Below are 23,179 nucleotides of genomic sequence, written 5' to 3' on the forward strand. Positions count from 1 at the left end.
GCAGTAGGTAGTGGGGATTCAGTAGGTACTTAAGATGCAGTGGGTAGTGGGGATTCAGTAGGTACTTAAGATGCAGTGGGTAGTGGGGATTCAGTAGGTACTTAAGATGCAGTGGGTAGTGGGGATTCAGTAGGTACTTAAGATGCAGTAGGTAGTGGGGATTCAGTAGGTACTTAAGATGCAGTAGGTAGTGGGGATTCAGTAGGTACTTAAGATGCAGTAGGTAGTGGGGATTCAGTAGGTACTTAAGATGCAGTTGGTAGTGGGGATTCAGTAGGTACTTAAGATGCAGTAGGTAGTGGGGATTCAGTAGGTACTTAAGATGCAGTGGGTAGTGGGGATTCAGTAGGTACTTAAGATGCAGTGGGTAGTGGGGATTCAGTAGGTACTTAAGATGCAGTAGGTAGTGGGGATTCAGTAGGTACTTAAGATGCAGTGGGTCGTGGGGATTCAGTAGGTACTTAAGATGCAGTAGGTAGTGGGGATTCAGTAGGTACTTAAGATGCAGTAGGTAGTGGGGATTCAGTAGGTACTTAAGATGCAGTAGGTAGTGGGGATTCAGTAGGTACTTAAGATGCAGTTGGTAGTGGGGATTCAGTAGGTACTTAAGATGCAGTAGGTAGTGGGGATTCAGTAGGTACTTAAGATGCAGTAGGTAGTGGGGATTCAGTAGGTACTTAAGATGCAGTAGGTAGTGGGGATTCAGTGGGTAGTGAAGATGCAGTAGGTAGTGGGGAATCAGTGGGTTGTGAAGATGCAGTAGGTAGTGGGGATTCAGTGGGTTGTGAAGATGCAGTAGGTAGTGGGGAATCAGTGGGTTGTGGGAATTCAGTGGGTAGTGAAGATGCAGTAGGTAGTGGGGATTCAGTAGGTACTTAAGATGCAGTAGGTAGTGGGGATTCAGTGGTTAGTGAAGATGCAGTAGGTAGTGGGGATTCAGTAGGTACTTAAGATGCAGTAGGTAGTGGGGATTCAGTGGGTAGTGAAGATGCAGTAGGTAGTGGGGAATCAGTAGGTACTTAAGATGCAGTGGGTAGTGGGGATTCAGTAGGTACTTAAGATGCAGTAGGTAGTGGGGATTCAGTAGGTACTTAAGATGCAGTGGGTCGTGGGGATTCAGTAGGTACTTAAGATGCAGTAGGTAGTGGGGATTCAGTAGGTACTTAAGATGCAGTAGGTAGTGGGGATTCAGTGGGTAGTGAAGATGCAGTAGGTAGTGGGGATTCAGTAGGTACTTAAGATGCAGTGGGTAGTGGGGATTCAGTAGGTACTTAAGATGCAGTAGGTAGTGGGGATTCAGTAGGTACTTAAGATGCAGTGGGTCGTGGGGATTCAGTAGGTACTTAAGATGCAGTAGGTAGTGGGGATTCAGTAGGTACTTAAGATGCAGTAGGTAGTGGGGATTCAGTGGGTAGTGAAGATGCAGTAGGTAGTGGGGAATCAGTGGGTTGTGAAGATGCAGTAGGTAGTGGGGATTCAGTGGGTTGTGAAGATGCAGTAGGTAGTGGGGAATCAGTGGGTTGTGGGAATTCAGTGGGTAGTGAAGATGCAGTAGGTAGTGGGGATTCAGTAGGTACTTAAGATGCAGTAGGTAGTGGGGATTCAGTGGGTAGTGAAGATGCAGTAGGTAGTGGGGATTCAGTAGGTACTTAAGATGCAGTAGGTAGTGGGGATTCAGTGGGTAGTGAAGATGCAGTAGGTAGTGGGGAATCAGTGGGTTGTGAAGATGCAGTAGGTAGTGGGGATTCAGTGGGTTGTGAAGATGCAGTAGGTAGTGGGGAATCAGTGGGTTGTGGGAATTCAGTGGGTAGTGAAGATGCAGTAGGTAGTGGGGATTCAGTAGGTACTTAAGATGCAGTGGGTCGTGGGGATTCAGTAGGTACTTAAGATGCAGTAGGTAGTGGGGATTCAGTAGGTACTTAAGATGCAGTAGGTAGTTGGGATTCAGTGGGTAGTGAAGATGCAGTAGGTAGTGGGGAATCAGTGGGTTGTGAAGATGCAGTAGGTAGTGGGGATTCAGTGGGTTGTGAAGATGCAGTAGGTAGTGGGGAATCAGTGGGTTGTGGGAATTCAGTGGGTAGTGAAGATGCAGTAGGTAGTGGGGATTCAGTAGGTACTTAAGATGCAGTAGGTAGTGGGGATTCAGTGGGTAGTGAAGATGCAGTAGGTAGTGGGGAATCAGTGGGTTGTGAAGATGCAGTAGGTAGTGGGGAATCAGTGGGTTGTGGGAATTCAGTGGGTAGTGAAGATGCAGTAGGTAGTGGGGATTCAGTAGGTACTTAAGATGCAGTAGGTAGTGGGGATTCAGTGGGTAGTGAAGATGCAGTAGGTAGTGGGGAATCAGTGGGTTGTGAAGATGCAGTAGGTAGTGGGGATTCAGTGGGTTGTGAAGATGCAGTAGGTAGTGGGGAATCAGTGGGTTGTGGGAATTCAGTGGGTAGTGAAGATGCAGTAGGTAGTGGGGATTCAGTAGGTACTTAAGATGCAGTAGGTAGTGGGGATTCAGTGGGTAGTGAAGATGCCGTAGGTAGTGGGGATTCAGTAGGTACTTAAGATGCAGTAGGTAGTGGGGATTCAGTGGGTAGTGAAGATGCAGCAGGTAGTGGGGAATCAGTGGGTTGTGAAGATGCAGTAGGTAGTGGGGATTCAGTGGGTTGTGAAGATGCAGTAGGTAGTGGGGAATCAGTGGGCTGTGGGAATTCAGTGGGTAGTGAAGATGCAGTAGGTAGTGGGGATTCAGTGGGTTGTGCAGATGCAGTAGGTAGTGGGGATTCTGTGGGTTGTGGGAATTCAGTGGGTAGTGAAGATGCAGTAGGTAGTGGGGATTCAGTGGGTCGTGGGGATTCAGTGGGTTGTGAAGATGCAGTGGGTCGTGGGGATTCAGTAGGTAGTGGGGATTCAGTGGGTTGTGGGAATTCAGTGGGTAGTGAAGATGCGGCTGGCAGTGGAAATTCAATGGGTAGTGAAGATGCAGTTGGTAGTGGGGATTCAGTAGGTAGTGGGAATTCAGTTGGTAGTAGGAATTCAGTAGGTACTTAAGATGCAGTGGGTAGTGGGAATTCAGTGGGTAGTGGAGATCAATGGGTAGTGAAGATGTAGTTGGTGGTTGGGTTTCAGTGGGAAGTGAAGATGCAGTAGGTAGTGGGGATTCCGTGGGTAGTGGGAATTCAGTGGGTAGTGAAGATGTAGTTGGTGGTTGGGTTTCAGTGGGAAGTGAAGATGCAGTAGGTAGCGGGGATTCCGTGGGTAGTGGGGATTCAGTGGGTAGTGGGAATTCAGTGGGTGGTTGGGATGCAATAGCTATTTGTGACGCAAATCATATTATACAGTTGGTATCTGCAATGTATTGACACCAACATGTCCATGTATTTGCACCAACATGTCCATGTATTTGCAACAACATGTCCATGTACTGACACCAACATGTCCATGAATTGACATCAACATGCCCATGAATTGACATCAACATGCCCATGAATTGGCATCAACATGCCCATGAATTGACACCAACATGTCCATGTATTTGCACCAACATGTCCATGTATTTGTACCAACATGTCCATGTATTTGCACCAACATGTCCATGAATTGGCATCAACATGCCCATGAATTGACATCAACATGCCCATGTATTGACACCAACATGTCCATGTACTGACACCAACATGTCCATGAATTGACATCAACATGCCCATGAATTGACATCAACATGCCCATGAATTGACATCAACATGCCAATGAATTGACACCAACATGTCCATGTATTTGCACCAACATGTCCATGTACTGACACCAACATGCCCATGAATTGACATCAACATGTCCATGTATTTGCACCAACATGTCAATGTATTGACACCAACATGTCCATGATTTGTACCAACATGACCATGTATTTGCACCAACATGTCCATGTATTGACACCAACATGTCCATGTACTGACACCAACATGTCCATGTATTTGCACCAACATGTCCATGAATTGACATCAACATGCCCATGAATTGACATCAACATGCCCATGTATTGACATCAACATGTCCATGTATTTGCACCAACATGTCCATGTATTTGCACCAGCATGTCCATGTATTGACACCAACATGTCCATGATTTGTACCAACATGACCATGTACTGACACCAACATGTCCATGTATTCACACCAACATGTCCATGTACTGACATCAACATGTCCATGATTTCCACCACCATGTCCATGTATTTGCACCAGCATGTCCATGTATTGGCACCAACATGTCCATGTATTGGCACCAACATGTCCATGTATTTGCACCAGCATGTCCATGTATTTGCACCAACATGTCCATGTATTGGCACCAACATGTCCATGTATTTGCACCAACATGTCAATGTATTGACACCAACATGTCCATGATTTGACATCAACATGCCCATGAATTGACATCAACATGCCCATGAATTGACACCAACATGTCCATGTATTTGCACCAACATGTCCATGTATTGGCACCAACATGTCCATGTATTTGCACCAAATGTCAATGTATTGACACCAACATGTCCATGATTTGACATCAACATGCCCATGAATTGACATCAACTTGTCCATGTATTTGCACCAACATGTCCATGTACTGACACCAACATGTCCATGTACTGACACCAACATGTCCATGAATTGACATCAACATGCCCATGAATTGACACCAACATGTCCATGTATTTGCACCAACATGTCCATGTACTGACACCAACATGTCCATGAATTGGCATCAACATGCCCATGAATTGACATCAACATGCCCATGAATTGACACCAACATGTCCATGTATTTGCACCAACATGTCAATGTACTGACACCAACATGTCCATGAATTGACACCAACATGCCCATGAATTGACATCAACATGTCCATGAATTGACATCAACATGTCCATGTATTTGCACCAACATGTCAATGTATTGACACCAACATGTCCATGTATTTGCACCAACATGTCCATGTACTGACACCAACATGTCCATGTACTGACACCAACATGTCCATCAATTGGCATCAACATGCCCATGAATTGACATCAACATGCCCATGAATTGATATCAACATGCCCATGAATTGACACCAACATGTCCATGTATTTGCACCAACATGTCAATGTACTGACACCAACATGTCCATGAATTGACACCAACATGCCCATGAATTGACATCAACATGTCCATGAATTGACATCAACATGTCCATGTATTTGCACCAACATGTCAATGTATTGACACCAACATGCCCATGATTTGTCCCAACATGACCATGTATTTGCACCAACATGTCCATGTACTGACACCAACATGTCCATGAATTGACACCAACATGCCCATGAATTGACATCAACATGTCCATGAATTGACATCAACATGTCCATGTATTTGCACCAACATGTCAATGTATTGACACCAACATGTCCATGATTTGTACCAACATGACCATGTATTTGCACCAACATGTCCATGTATTGACACCAGCATGTCCATGTATTGACACCAACATGTCCATGATTTGTACCAACATGACCATGTACTGACACCAACATGTCCATGTATTCACACCAACATGTCCATGTACTGACATCAACATGTCCATGATTTCCACCAACATGTCCATGTATTTGCACCAGCATGTCCATGTATTGGCACCAACATGTCCATGTATTGGCACCAACATGTCCATGTATTTGCACCAGCATGTCCATGTATTTGCACCAACATGTCCATGTATTGGCACCAACATGTCCATGTATTTGCACCAACATGTCAATGTATTGACACCAACATGTCCATGATTTGCACCAACATGTCCATGTATTTGCACCAGCATGTCCATGTGTTGGCACCAACATGTCCTTGTATTTGCACCAAATGTCAATGTATTGACATCAACATGCCCATGAATTGACATCAACATGCCCATGAATTGACACCAACATGTCCATGTATTTGCACCAACATGTCCATGTGTTGGCACCAACATGTCCATGTATTTGCACCAAATGTCAATGTATTGACACCAACATGTCCATGATTTGACATCAACATGCCCATGAATTGACATCAACATGCCCATGAATTGACACCAACATGTCCATGTATTTGCACCAACATGTCCATGTATTGGCACCAACATGTCCATGTATTTGCACCAAATGTCAATGTATTGACACCAACATGTCCATGATTTGACATCAACATGCCCATGAATGGACATCAACTTGTCCATGTATTTGCACCAACATGTCCATGTACTGACACCAACATGTCCATGTACTGACACCAACATGTCCATGAATTGACATCAACATGCCCATGAATTGACACCAACATGTCCATGTATTTGCACCAACATGTCCATGTACTGACACCAACATGTCCATGAATTGGCATCAACATGCCCATGAATTGACATCAACATGCCCATGAATTGACACCAACATGTCCATGTATTTGCACCAACATGTCAATGTACTGACACCAACATGTCCATGAATTGACACCAACATGCCCATGAATTGACATCAACATGTCCATGAATTGACATCAACATGTCCATGTATTTGCACCAACATGTCAATGTATTGACACCAACATGTTCATGATTTGTACCAACATGACCATGTATTTGCACCAACATGTCCATGTATTGACACCAACATGTCCATGTACTGACACCAACATGTCCATGTATTTGCACCAAAATGTCCATGAATTGACATCAACATGCCCATGAATTGACATCAACATGCCCATGTATTGACATCAACATGTCCATGTATTGGCACCAACATGTCCATGTATTTGCACCAGCATGTCCATGTATTGACACCAACATGTCCATGATTTGTACCAACATGACCATGTACTGACACCAACATGTCCATGTATTCACACCAACATGTCCATGTACTGACATCAACATGTCCATGATTTGCACCAACATGTCCATGTATTTGCACCAGCATGTCCATGTATTGGCACCAACATGTCCATGTATTGGCACCAACATGTCCATGTATTTGCACCAGCATGTCCATGTATTTGCACCAACATGTCCATGTATTGGCACCAACATGTCCATGATTTGACATCAACATGCCCATGAATTGACATCAACATGTCCATGTATTTGCACCAACATGTCCATGTACTGACACCAATATGTCCATGTACTGACACAAACATGTCCATGAATTGCCACCAACATGCCCATGAATTGACATCAACATGTCCATGTATTTGCACCAACATGTCCATGTATTTGCACCAACATGTCCATGTATTTGCACCAACCTGTCAATGTATTGACACCAACATGTCCATGATTTGACATCAACATGCCCATGAATTGACATCAACATGTCCATGTATTTGCACCAACATGTCCATGTACTGACACCAACATGTCCATGTACTGACACCAACATGTCCATGAATTGACATCAACATGCCCATGAATTGACATCAACATGTCCATGTATTTGCACCAACATGTCCATGTACTGACACCAACATGTCCATGAATTGGCATCAACATGCCCATGAATTGACATCAACATGCCCATGAATTGACATCAACATGCCCATGAATTGACACCAACATGTCCATGTATTTGCACCAACATGTCCATGTACTGACACCAACATGTCCATGAATTGACACCAACATGCCCATGAATTGACATCAACATGTCCATGAATTGACATCAACATGTCCATGTATTTGCACCAACATGTCAATGTATTGACACCAACATGTCCATGATTTGTACCAACATGACCATGTATTTGCACCAACATGTCCATGTATTGACACCAACATGTCCATGTACTGACACCAACATGTCCATGTATTTGCACCAACATGTCCATGAATTGACATCAACATGCCCATGAATTGACATCAACATACCCATGTATTGACATCAACATGTCCATGTATTTGCACCAACATGTCCATGTATTTGCACCAGCATTGTTCATGTATTGACACCACCATGTCCATGATTTGTACCAACATGACCATGTACTGACACCAACATGTCCATGTATTCACACCAACATGTCCATGTACTGACATCAACATGTCCATGTATTTGCACCAACATGTCCATGTATTTGCACCAACATGTCCATGTATTTGTACCAACATGTCCATGTATTTGCACCAACATGTCCATGAATTGGCATCAACATGCCCATGAATTGACATCAACATGCCCATGTATTGACACCAACATGTCCATGTACTGACACCAACATGTCCATGAATTGACATCAACATGCCCATGAATTGACATCAACATGCCCATGAATTGACATCAACATGCCCATGAATTGACACCAACATGTCCATGTATTTGCACCAACATGTCCATGTACTGACACCAACATGCCCATGAATTGACATCAACATGTCCATGTATTTGCACCAACATGTCAATGTATTGACACCAACATGTCCATGATTTGTACCAACATGACCATGTATTTGCACCAACATGTCCATGTACTGACACCAACATGTCCATGTATTTGCACCAACATGTCCATGAATTGACATCAACATGCCCATGAATTGACATCAACATGCCCATGTATTGACATCAACATGTCCATGTATTTGCACCAACATGTCCATGTATTTGCACCAGCATGTCCATGTATTGACACCAACATGTCCATGATTTGTACCAACATGACCATGTACTGACACCAACATGTCCATGTATTCACACCAACATGTCCATGTACTGACATCAACATGTCCATGATTTCCACCACCATGTCCATGTATTTGCACCAGCATGTCCATGTATTGGCACCAACATGTCCATGTATTGGCACCAACATGTCCATGTATTTGCACCAGCATGTCCATGTATTTGCACCAACATGTCCATGTATTGGCACCAACATGTCCATGTATTTGCACCAACATGTCAATGTATTGACACCAACATGTCCATGATTTGACATCAACATGCCCATGAATTGACATCAACATGCCCATGAATTGACACCAACATGTCCATGTATTTGCACCAACATGTCCATGTATTGGCACCAACATGTCCATGTATTTGCACCAAATGTCAATGTATTGACACCAACATGTCCATGATTTGACATCAACATGCCCATGAATTGACATCAACTTGTCCATGTATTTGCACCAACATGTCCATGTACTGACACCAACATGTCCATGTACTGACACCAACATGTCCATGAATTGACATCAACATGCCCATGAATTGACACCAACATGTCCATGTATTTGCACCAACATGTCCATGTACTGACACCAACATGTCCATGAATTGGCATCAACATGCCCATGAATTGACATCAACATGCCCATGAATTGACACCAACATGTCCATGTATTTGCACCAACATGTCAATGTACTGACACCAACATGTCCATGAATTGACACCAACATGCCCATGAATTGACATCAACATGTCCATGAATTGACATCAACATGTCCATGTATTTGCACCAACATGTCAATGTATTGACACCAACATGTCCATGTATTTGCACCAACATGTCAATGTACTGACACCAACATGTCCATGTACTGACACCAACATGTCCATCAATTGGCATCAACATGCCCATGAATTGACATCAACATGCCCATGAATTGACATCAACATGCCCATGAATTGACACCAACATGTCCATGTATTTGCACCAACATGTCAATGTACTGACACCAACATGTCCATGAATTGACACCAACATGCCCATGAATTGACATCAACATGTCCATGAATTGACATCAACATGTCCATGTATTTGCACCAACATGTCAATGTATTGACACCAACATGCCCATGATTTGTACCAACATGACCATGTATTTGCACCAACATGTCCATGTACTGACACCAACATGTCCATGAATTGACACCAACATGCCCATGAATTGACATCAACATGTCCATGAATTGACATCAACATGTCCATGTATTTGCACCAACATGTCAATGTATTGACACCAACATGTCCATGATTTGTACCAACATGACCATGTATTTGCACCAACATGTCCATGTATTGACACCAACATGTCCATGTACTGACACCAACATGTCCATGTATTTGCACCAACATGTCCATGAATTGACATCAACATGCCCATGAATTGACATCAACATGCCCATGTATTGACATCAACATGTCCATGTATTTGCACCAGCATGTCCATGTATTGACACCAACATGTCCATGATTTGTACCAACATGACCATGTACTGACACCAACATGTCCATGTATTCACACCAACATGTCCATGTACTGACATCAACGTGTCCATGATTTCCACCAACATGTCCATGTATTTGCACCAGCATGTCCATGTATTGGCACCAACATGTCCATGTATTGGCACCAACATGTCCATGTATTTGCACCAGCATGTCCATGTATTTGCACCAACATGTCCATGTATTGGCACCAACATGTCCATGTATTTGCACCAACATGTCAATGTATTGACACCAACATGTCCATGATTTGCACCAACATGTCCATGTATTTGCACCAGCATGTCCATGTGTTGGCACCAACATGTCCATGTATTTGCACCAAATGTCAATGTATTGACATCAACATGCCCATGAATTGACATCAACATGCCCATGAATTGACACCAACATGTCCATGTATTTGCACCAACATGTCCATGTGTTGGCACCAACATGTCCATGTATTTGCACCAAATGTCAATGTATTGACACCAACATGTCCATGATTTGACATCAACATGCCCATGAATTGACATCAACATGCCCATGAATTGACACCAACATGTCCATGTATTTGCACCAACATGTCCATGTATTGGCACCAACATGTCCATGTATTTGCACCAAATGTCAATGTATTGACACCAACATGTCCATGATTTGACATCAACATGCCCATGAATTGACATCAACTTGTCCATGTATTTGCACCAACATGTCCATGTACTGACACCAACATGTCCATGTACTGACACCAACATGTCCATGAATTGACATCAACATGCCCATGAATTGACACCAACATGTCCATGTATTTGCACCAACATGTCCATGTACTGACACCAACATGTCCATGAATTGGCATCAACATGCCCATGAATTGACATCAACATGCCCATGAATTGACACCAACATGTCCATGTATTTGCACCAACATGTCAATGTACTGACACCAACATGTCCATGAATTGACACCAACATGCCCATGAATTGACATCAACATGTCCATGAATTGACATCAACATGTCCATGTATTTGCACCAACATGTCAATGTATTGACACCAACATGTCCATGATTTGTACCAACATGACCATGTATTTGCACCAACATGTCCATGTATTGACACCAACATGTCCATGTACTGACACCAACATGTCCATGTATTTGCACCAAAATGTCCATGAATTGACATCAACATGCCCATGAATTGACATCAACATGCCCATGTATTGACATCAACATGTCCATGTATTGGCACCAACATGTCCATGTATTTGCACCAGCATGTCCATGTATTGACACCAACATGTCCATGATTTGTACCAACATGACCATGTACTGACACCAACATGTCCATGTATTCACACCAACATGTCCATGTACTGACATCAACATGTCCATGATTTGCACCAACATGTCCATGTATTTGCACCAGCATGTCCATGTATTGGCACCAACATGTCCATGTATTGGCACCAACATGTCCATGTATTTGCACCAGCATGTCCATGTATTTGCACCAACATGTCCATGTATTGGCACCAACATGTCCATGATTTGACATCAACATGCCCATGAATTGACATCAACATGTCCATGTATTTGCACCAACATGTCCATGTACTGACACCAATATGTCCATGTACTGACACAAACATGTCCATGAATTGCCACCAACATGCCCATGAATTGACATCAACATGTCCATGTATTTGCACCAACATGTCCATGTATTTGCACCAACATGTCCATGTATTTGCACCAACCTGTCAATGTATTGACACCAACATGTCCATGATTTGACATCAACATGCCCATGAATTGACATCAACATGTCCATGTATTTGCACCAACATGTCCATGTACTGACACCAACATGTCCACGTACTGACACCAACATGTCCATGAATTGACATCAACATGCCCATGAATTGACATCAACATGTCCATGTATTTGCACCAACATGTCCATGTACTGACACCAACATGTCCATGAATTGGCATCAACATGCCCATGAATTGACATCAACATGCCCATGAATTGACATCAACATGCCCATGAATTGACACCAACATGTCCATGTATTTGCACCAACATGTCCATGTACTGACACCAACATGTCCATGAATTGACACCAACATGCCCATGAATTGACATCAACATGTCCATGAATTGACATCAACATGTCCATGTATTTGCACCAACATGTCAATGTATTGACACCAACATGTCCATGATTTGTACCAACATGACCATGTATTTGCACCAACATGTCCATGTATTGACACCAACATGTCCATGTACTGACACCAACATGTCCATGTATTTGCACCAACATGTCCATGAATTGACATCAACATGCCCATGAATTGACATCAACATACCCATGTATTGACATCAACATGTCCATGTATTTGCACCAACATGTCCATGTATTTGCACCAGCATTGTTCATGTATTGACACCAACATGTCCATGATTTGTACCAACATGACCATGTACTGACACCAACATGTCCATGTATTCACACCAACATGTCCATGTACTGACATCAACATGTCCATGATTTGCACCAACATGTCCATGTATTTGCACCATCATGTCCATGTATTGGCACCAACATGTCCATGTATTGGCACCGACATGTCCATGTATTTGCACCAGCATGTCCATGTATTTGCACCAACATGTCCATGTATTGGCACCAACATGTCGATGTATTTGCACCAGCATGTCCATGTATTGACACCAACATGTCCATGTATTCACACCAACATGTCCATGTATTTGCACCAACATGTCCATATATTGACACCAACATGTCCATGTATTTGCACCAACATGTCCATGTATTGGCATCAACATGTCCATGTATTTGCACCAACATGTCCATGTACTGACATCAACATGTCCATGTATTTGCACCAACATGTCCATGTATTTGCACCAACATGTCCATGTATTGGCATCAACATGTCCATGTATTTGCACCAACATGTCCATGTCCTGACATCAACACGTCCATGTATTTGCACCAACATGTCCATGTATTTGCACCAACATGTCCATGTATTTGCACCAACATGTCCATGTATTTGCACCAACATGTCCATGTATTGGCACCAACATGTCCATGTATTTGCACCAACATGTCCATGTATTTGCACCAACATGTCCATGTATTGGCACCAACATGTCCATGTATTTGCACCAACATGTCCATGTATTTGCACCAACATGTCCATGTCAATTTCAATATGACTTCTCGTCTGTGATGTAGTCTGTATATAATGTTGAACATACTGCTAAGTACATATCGTGTCAGGTAAGACGTTGACATGAGTATTAACTTATTGATATCTGTTTCAATATTTTTTCTCAGCCCCTGGGACGAGATTTGCGTGGGGTCGGGAGTCGGCGGACGTCAGCCTCCCCTTCATCTGTGAGATCAGCCTGAATGAGGCGTACAGGATCATCCAGGCGGCCAGGGACCACAGTCAGTAACCTTTGTAGTCGTCGTGAGGATCATCATCATCATCATCATCATCACTATCATATTGTTATTAGGTTTGACGTATCATGATGGACGATGATTATCATTATAAGGATGATTATCATTATGACGATGATTATCATTATAAGGTTGATTATCATTATGACGATGATTATCATTATAAGGATGATTATCATTATGACGATGATTATCATTATAAGGATGATTATCATTATGACTATGATTATCATAATAAGGATGATTATCACTATGACGATGATTATCATTATAAGGTTGATTATCATTATAACGATGATTATCATTATAAGGATGATTATCATTATGACGATGACTATCATCATAAGGATGATTATCATTATGACGATGATTATCATTATAAGGATGATTATCATTATGACGATGATTATCATTATAAGGTTGATTATCATTCTGACGATGATTATCATTATAAGGATGATTATCATTATAAGGTTGATTATCATTATGACGATGATTATCATTATAAGGATGATTATCATTATGACGATGATTATCATTATAAAGTTGATTATCATTATGACGATTATTATCATTATAAGGTTGATTATCATTATGACGATGATTATCATGATAAGGATGATTATCACTATGACGATGATTATCATTATAAGGTTGATTATCATTATAACGATGATTATCATTATAAGGATGATTATCATTATGACGATGATTATCATTATAAGGATGATTATCATTATGACGATGATTATCATTATAAGGATGATTATCATTATAAGGTTGATTATCATTATGACGATGATTATCATTATGACGATGATTATCATTATAAGGTTGATTATCATTATGACGATGATTATCATTATAAGGTTGATTATCATTATGACGATGATTATCATTAAAAGGTTGATTATCATTATGACGATGATTATCATTATGACGATGATTATCATTATGACGATGATTATCATTATAAGGTTGATTATCATTATGACTATGATTATTATAATAAGGATGATTATCATTATGACGATGATTATCATTATAAGGTTGATTATCATTATGACGATGATTATAATTATTAGGATGATTATCATTATGACGGTGATTATCATTATAAGGTTGATTATCATTATGACGATGATTATCATTATAAGGTTGATTATCATTATAACGATGATTATCATTATAAGGATGATTATCATTATGACGATGATTATCATTATAAGGTTGATTATCATTATGACGATGATTATCATTATGACGATGATTATCATTATGACGATGATTATCATTATAAGTGTGATTATCATTATGACGATGATTATCATTATGAGGATGATTATCATTATAAGGTTGATTATCATTATGACGATGATTATCATTATGACGATGATTATCATTATAAGGTTGATTATCATTATGACGATGATTATCATTATGACGGTGATTATCATTATAAGGTTGATTATCATTATGACGATGATTATCATTATAAGGTTGATTATCATTATAACGATGATTATCATTATAAGGATGATTATCATTATGACGATGATTATCATTATAAGGTTGATTATCATTATGACGATGATTATCATTATGACGATGATTATCATTATGACGATGATTATCATTATAAGTGTGATTATCATTATGACGATGATTATCATTATGAGGATGATTATCATTATAAGGTTGATTATCATTATGACGATGATTATCATTATGACGATGATTATCATTATAAGGTTGATTATCATTATGACGATGATTATCATTATGACGATGATTATCATTATGACGATGATTATCATTATAAGGTTGATTATCATTATGACGATGATTATCATTATAAGGTTGATTATCATTATGACTATGATTATTATAATAAGGATGATTATCATTATGACGATGATTATCATTATAAGGTTGATTATCATTATGACGATGATTATAATTATGACGATGATTATCATTATGACGGTGATTATCATTATAAGGTTGATTATCATTATGAGGATGATTATCATTATGACGATGATTATTATCATAAGGATGATTATCATTATGACGATTATTATCATTATATTATCATTTGGGCGTTATTATAATGACGATGATTATCATTGTGACGATGATTATTATTATGACGATGTCATGGGAAATTCCCCTTATGAAAAGACAAAACAATTGTGATAAAGGTAATTTGATGTCAATAATTTCACAATACTTTTAAGAAAGTTTGGATTCCTTTAGGGAGAGTAGGTCCACAATATATTTTATGCTCGCCATCACGTGGAGATTCCGTGTATGAATATGTCACCAGTACACCATGCTTACCTCCACGCGAGGATTCCAAGCTGTGGACCAATTCTAACACGGAATCCCCAGGGGGCGTCATGAATAACATTGCTCCCATCACCCAGGTTATGGAACGACGGCCACCGACCTTAACGACATTGTGAAGGGTCCCAAGTTCTCTATCACCCCGAGTGACCTGGTAGTTGTGGGCACGACTTTGGATGCATTTATCGAGTGTGCGGCCTCGGGACACCCCCTCCCCACCTACCGATGGATGAAGAAAGATACTGAAGGTGCATGGCGGCAGGTGACGTCACAGACAAGTTCACGCTACACCCTGACCAATGGGAAGTTGACCTTTGTCAACCCAAGCGCTACACAAGACGTGGGGGACTTCCAATGTGCTGCCGAGAACGAGAAGGGCATAATTTTGAGTGACCCCATCCAGGTTTCCTTTGGGTGTAAGTAGCGTCAACAACAAACAAACAAACAAGTACATGAAGTCAAACGCACTCAGTAGCGCATAAATTTGGGCAGACATTTTTTAAATTGTAAACCTATTTTTATTTAATATGTTTTATGTTATTTTCGGTATGACTCGATATTCTGTGCCACGATATCATACAATATGGTAAGTTATATATGTTACTCAAAAGAAGTACAGGATCACTCGAATCTTTCATATTTCTATAGTTCATCTGTCACGTCACGACGTGGCCCTTAACTTCTTTTGAGCAGTATATAAGGTACCCAAGTAAAATTGTAAAATAATTTTAGAATGCCATTTCCTGCCGGAATGCACAAGATGCCTCCAGCCACCTTTTAATTAATTGGCTAAAATCTACTTAATATGTTTTATTTGGGCTTCTTTTAATTTCCTTTGATAATTGAGTACATGTATGTCTCTCAGCACAAGCGTCCTTTTGTACTATCGTAATGCGCATCGTACTGTGTATCGTATCAAGACCTCGCTATCGCGATATGTATCGTATGACGACAAAGTGTATCTTACAAACCAACGAGACACCAAGAGACACAGGTTGTCTAGCGTATATATATATACGCTATTCAACAGTTACTGAGCACCACGTCCGTATACTTAGCCGTCCATATACCTATAACTAACTTCCACTTTCAGACCTATATGAGTTCTCTAATGACCCCCCGGGAGCGGTGCGAGCCCCTCTCTACCAGGGCACTGTCGTCAGCTGTAACCCCCCGAACTTCAATCCAGGTAAGTGCTATTCACACTTTGAAGGTATTAATTCACTCATGCCATCTATTCATCATGTTGACTGTATGTACCCCATACATCACTTAAATGTCGACAGCATGTACTCAATACATCACTTATATGTCGACAGTATGTACTCCATACATCACTTATATGTCGACAGTATGTACTCGATACATCACTTATATGTCGACAGCATGTACTCCATACATCACTTATATGTCGACAGTATGTACTCCATACATCACTTAAATGTCGACTGCATGTACTCGATACATCACTTATATGTCGACTGCATGTACTCCATACATCACTTATATGTCGACAGTATGTACTCCATACATCACTTATATGTCGACTGCATGTACTCCATACATCACTTAAATGTCGACTGCATGTACTCCATACATCACTTATATGTCGACAGTATGTACTCCATACATCACTTAAATGTCGACAGTATGTACTCCATACATCACTTATATGTCGACAGTATGTACTCCATACATCACTTATATGTCGACAGTATGTTCTCGATACATCACTTATATGTCGACAGTATGTACTCAATACATCACTTATATGTCGACAGTATGTACTCCATACATCACTTATATGTCGACAGTATGTACTCCATACATCACTTATATGTCGACAGTATGTACTCCATACATCACTTAAATGTCGACAGCATGTACTCCATACATCACTTAAATGTCGACAGTATGTACTCAATACATCACTTGAATGTCGACAGTATGTACTCCATACATCACTTGAATGTCGACAGTATGTACTCAATACATCACTTATATGTCGACTGCATGTACTCCATACATCACTTAAATGTCGACAGTATGTACTCAATACATCACTTATATGTCGACAGTATGTACTCCATACATCACTTATATGTCGACTGCATGTACTCCATACATCACTTAAATGTCGACAGTATGTACTCAATACATCACTTATATGTCGACTGCATGTACTCCATACATCACTTAAATGTCGACTGCATGTACTCCATACATCACTTATATGTCGACAGTATGTACTCCATACATCACTTAAATGTCGACAGTATGTACTCCATACATCACTTATATGTCGACAGTATGTACTCCATACATCACTTATATGTCGACAGTATGTTCTCGATACATCACTTATATGTCGACAGTATGTACTCAATACATCACTTATATGTCGACAGTATGTACTCCATACATCACTTAAATGTCGACAGTATGTACTCCATACATCACTTATATGTCGACTGCATGTACTCCATACATCACTTATATGTCGACAGTATGTACTCCATACATCACTTAAATGTCGACAGTATGTACTCCATACATCACTTATATGTCGACAGTATGTACTCCATACATCACTTATATGTCGACAGTATGTTCTCGATACATCACTTATATGTCGACAGTATGTACTCCATACATCACTTATATGTCGACTGCATGTACTCCATACATCACTTAAATGTCGACAGTATGTACTCAATACATCACTTATATGTCGACTGCATGTACTCCATACATCACTTAAATGTCGACTGCATGTACTCCATACATCACTTATATGTCGACAGTATGTACTCCATACATCACTTAAATGTCGACAGTATGTACTCCATACATCACTTATATGTCGACAGTATGTACTCCATACATCACTTATATGTCGACAGTATGTTCTCGATACATCACTTATATGTCGACAGTATGTACTCAATACATCACTTATATGTCGACAGTATGTACTCCATACATCACTTAAATGTCGACAGTATGTACCCCATACATCACTTAAATGTCGACAGTATGTACTCCATACATCACTTATATGTCGACAGTATGTACTCCATACATCACTTAAATGTCGACTGCATGTACTCCATACATCACTTAAATGTCGACTGCATGTACTCCATACATCACTTATATGTCGACAGTATGTACTCCATACATCACTTATATGTCGACAGTATGTACTCCATACATCACTTATATGTCGACAGTATGTACTCCATACATCACTTAAATGTCGACAGCATGTACTCCATACATCACTTAAATGTCGACAGTATGTACTCAATACATCACTTGAATGTCGACAGTATGTACTCCATACATCACTTGAATGTCGACAGTATGTACTCAATACATCACTTATATGTCGACTGCATGTACCCCATACATCACTTAAATGTCGACAGTATGTACTCAATACATCACTTATATGTCGACAGTATGTACTCCATACATCACTTATATGTCGACAGCATGTACTCCATACATCACTTATATGTCGACAGTATGTACCCCATACATCACTTAAATGTCGACAGCATGTACTCCATACATCACTTAAATGTCGACAGCATGTACCCCATACATCACTTATATGTCGACAGCATGTACCCCATACATCACTTATATGTCGACAGTATGTACTCCATACATCACTTATATGTCGACAGTATGTACCCCATACATCACTTAAATGTCGACAGCATGTACTCAATACATCACTTAAATGTCGACAGCATGTACTCCATACATCACTTGAATGTCGACTGCATGTACTCCATACATCACTTATATGTCGACAGTATGTACTCAATACATCACTTATATGTCGACAGTATGTACTCAATACATCACTTATATGTCGACAGCATGTACCCCATACATCACTTATATGTCGACAGTATGTACCCCATACATCACTTAAATGTCGACAGCATGTACTCAATACATCACTTATATGTCGACAGTATGTACTCCATACATCACTTAAATGTCGACAGCATGTACTCCATACATCACTTAAATGTCGACAGTATGTACTCCATACATCACTTGAATGTCGACTGCATGTACTCCATACATCACTTATATGTCGACTGCATGTACTCCATACATCACTTAAATGTCGACAGTATGTACTCAATACATCACTTATATGTCGACTGCATGTACTCCATACATCACTTAAATGTCGACAGTATGTACTCCATACATCACTTAAATGTCGACAGTATGTACTCCATACATCACTTGAATGTCGACTGCATGTACTCCATACATCACTTAAATGTCGACAGTATGTACTCCATACATCACTTATATGTCGACAGTATGTACTCCATACATCACTTAAATGTCGACAGCATGTACTCCATACATCACTTATATGTCGACAGTATGTACTCCATACATCACTTAAATGTCGACAGTATGTACTCCATACATCACTTATATGTCGACAGCATGTACTCCATACATCACTTAAATGTCGACTGCATGTACTCCATACATCACTTATATGTCGACTGTATGTACTCCATACATCACTTAAATGTCGACAGTATGTACTCCATACATCACTTAAATGTCGACAGTATGTACTCCATACATCACTTATATGTCGACAGTATGTACTCCATACATCACTTATATGTCGACTGCATGTACTCCATACATCACTTAAATGTCGACTGCATGTACTCCATACATCACTTATATGTCGACAGTATGTACTCCATACATCACTTAAATGTCGACAGTATGTACTCCATACATCACTTATATGTCGACTGCATGTACTCCATACATCACTTAAATGTCGACAGTATGTACTCCATACATCACTTATATGTCGACAGTATGTACTCCATACATCACTTATATGTCGACTGTATGTACTCCATACATCACTTATATGTCGACAGTATGTACTCCATACATCACTTATATGTCGACTGTATGTACTCCATACATCACTTAAATGTCGACTGCATGTACTCCATACATCACTTAAATGTCGACAGTATGTACCCCATACATCACTTATATGTCGACAGTATGTACTCCATACATCACTTGAATGTCGACTGCATGTACTCCATACATCACTTAAATGTCGACTGCATGTACTCCATACATCACTTAAATGTCGACTACATGTACTCCATACATCACTTATATGTCGACAGTATGTACTCCATACATCACTTATATGTCGACAGTATGTACTCCATACATCACTTGAATGTCGACTGCATGTACTCGATACATCACTTAAATGTCGACTGCATGTACTCCATACATCACTTATATGTCGACAGTATGTACTCCATACATCACTTATATGTCGACTGCATGTACTCCATACATCACTTATATGTCGACAGTATGTACTCCATACATCACTTAAATGTCGACAGTATGTACTCCATACATCACTTGAATGTCGACTGCATGTACTCCATACATCACTTATATGTCGACAGTATGTACTCCATACATCACTTAAATGTCGACAGTATGTACTCCATACATCACTTATATGTCGACAGTATGTACTCCATACATCACTTAAATGTCGACAGTATGTACTCCATACATCACTTAAATGTCGACTGCATGTACTCCATACATCACTTATATGTCGACAGTATGTACTCCATACATCACTTATATGTCGACTGCATGTACTCCATACATCACTTATATGTCGACAGTATGTACTCCATACATCACTTATATGTCGACTGCATGTACTCCATACATCACTTATATGTCGACAGTATGTACTCAATACATCACTTATATGTCGACAGTATGTACTCCATACATCACTTATATGTCGACAGTATGTACTCCATACATCACTTATATGTCGACAGTATGTACTCCATACATCACTTATATGTCGACAGTATGTACTCCATACATCACTTGAATGTCGACTGCATGTACTCGATACATCACTTAAATGTCGACTGCATGTACTCCATACATCACTTAAATGTCGACAGTATGTACTCCATACATCACTTAAATGTCGACAGTATGTACTCCATACATCACTTGAATGTCGACAGTATGTACTCAATACATCACTTATATGTCGACTGCATGTACTCCATACATCACTTAAATGTCGACAGTATGTACTCAATACATCACTTAAATGTCGACAGTATGTACTCCATACATCACTTGAATGTCGACAGTATGTACTCAATACATCACTTATATGTCGACTGCATGTACTCCATACATCACTTATATGTCGACAGTATGTACTCCATACATCACTTAAATGTCGACTGCATGTACTCCATACATCACTTATATGTCGACAGTATGTACTCCATACATCACTTAAATGTCGACAGTATGTACTCCATACATCACTTGAATGTCTACTGCATGTACTCCATACATCACTTAAATGTCGACAGTATGTACTCCATACATCACTTGAATGTCGACTGCATGTACTCCATACATCACTTAAATGTCGACAGTATGTACTCCATACATCACTTAAATGTCGACAGCATGTACTCCATACATCACTTATATGTCGACAGTATGTACTCCATACATCACTTATATGTCGACAGTATGTACTCCATACATCACTTATATGTCGACTGCAATTACTCGATACATCACTTATATGTCGACAGTATGTACTCCATACATCACTTATATGTCGACAGTATGTACTCCATACATCACTTATATGTCGACTGCATGTACTCCATACATCACTTATATGTCGACAGTATGTACTCCATACATCACTTATATGTCGACTGCATGTACTCAATACATCACTTATATGTCGACAGTATGTACTCCATACATCACTTAAATGTCGACAGTATGTACTCCATACATCACTTATATGTCGACAGTATGTACTCCATACATCACTTAAATGTCGACAGTATGTACTCCATACATCACTTGAATGTCGACTGCATGTACTCGATACATCACTTAAATGTCG

General features: G+C 40.1%; 1 protein-coding gene across 2 annotated transcripts in view; it reads left to right on the plus strand.

Annotated features, from left to right (window-relative positions):
- The window catches only part of LOC124114876 (contactin-like), a 109,244-nt gene that overhangs the window by 46,652 nt on the left and 39,413 nt on the right, over positions 1–23,179 (plus strand). For both annotated transcript variants that reach the window (XM_046475679.2, XM_046475671.2), the window contains 3 exons: positions 13,678–13,791; positions 16,236–16,571; positions 17,249–17,344. In XM_046475679.2, the coding sequence (XP_046331635.2) occupies positions 13,678–13,791; positions 16,236–16,571; positions 17,249–17,344 (546 nt within the window). The remainder of the gene's footprint in view (positions 1–13,677; positions 13,792–16,235; positions 16,572–17,248; positions 17,345–23,179) is intronic.

The sequence above is a fragment of the Haliotis rufescens genome, unplaced genomic scaffold (assembly GCF_023055435.1).
Source record: "Haliotis rufescens isolate VD_foot unplaced genomic scaffold, xgHalRufe1.0.p SCAF_4, whole genome shotgun sequence".
In the NCBI taxonomy this organism is placed as follows: domain Eukaryota; kingdom Metazoa; phylum Mollusca; class Gastropoda; order Lepetellida; family Haliotidae; genus Haliotis; species Haliotis rufescens.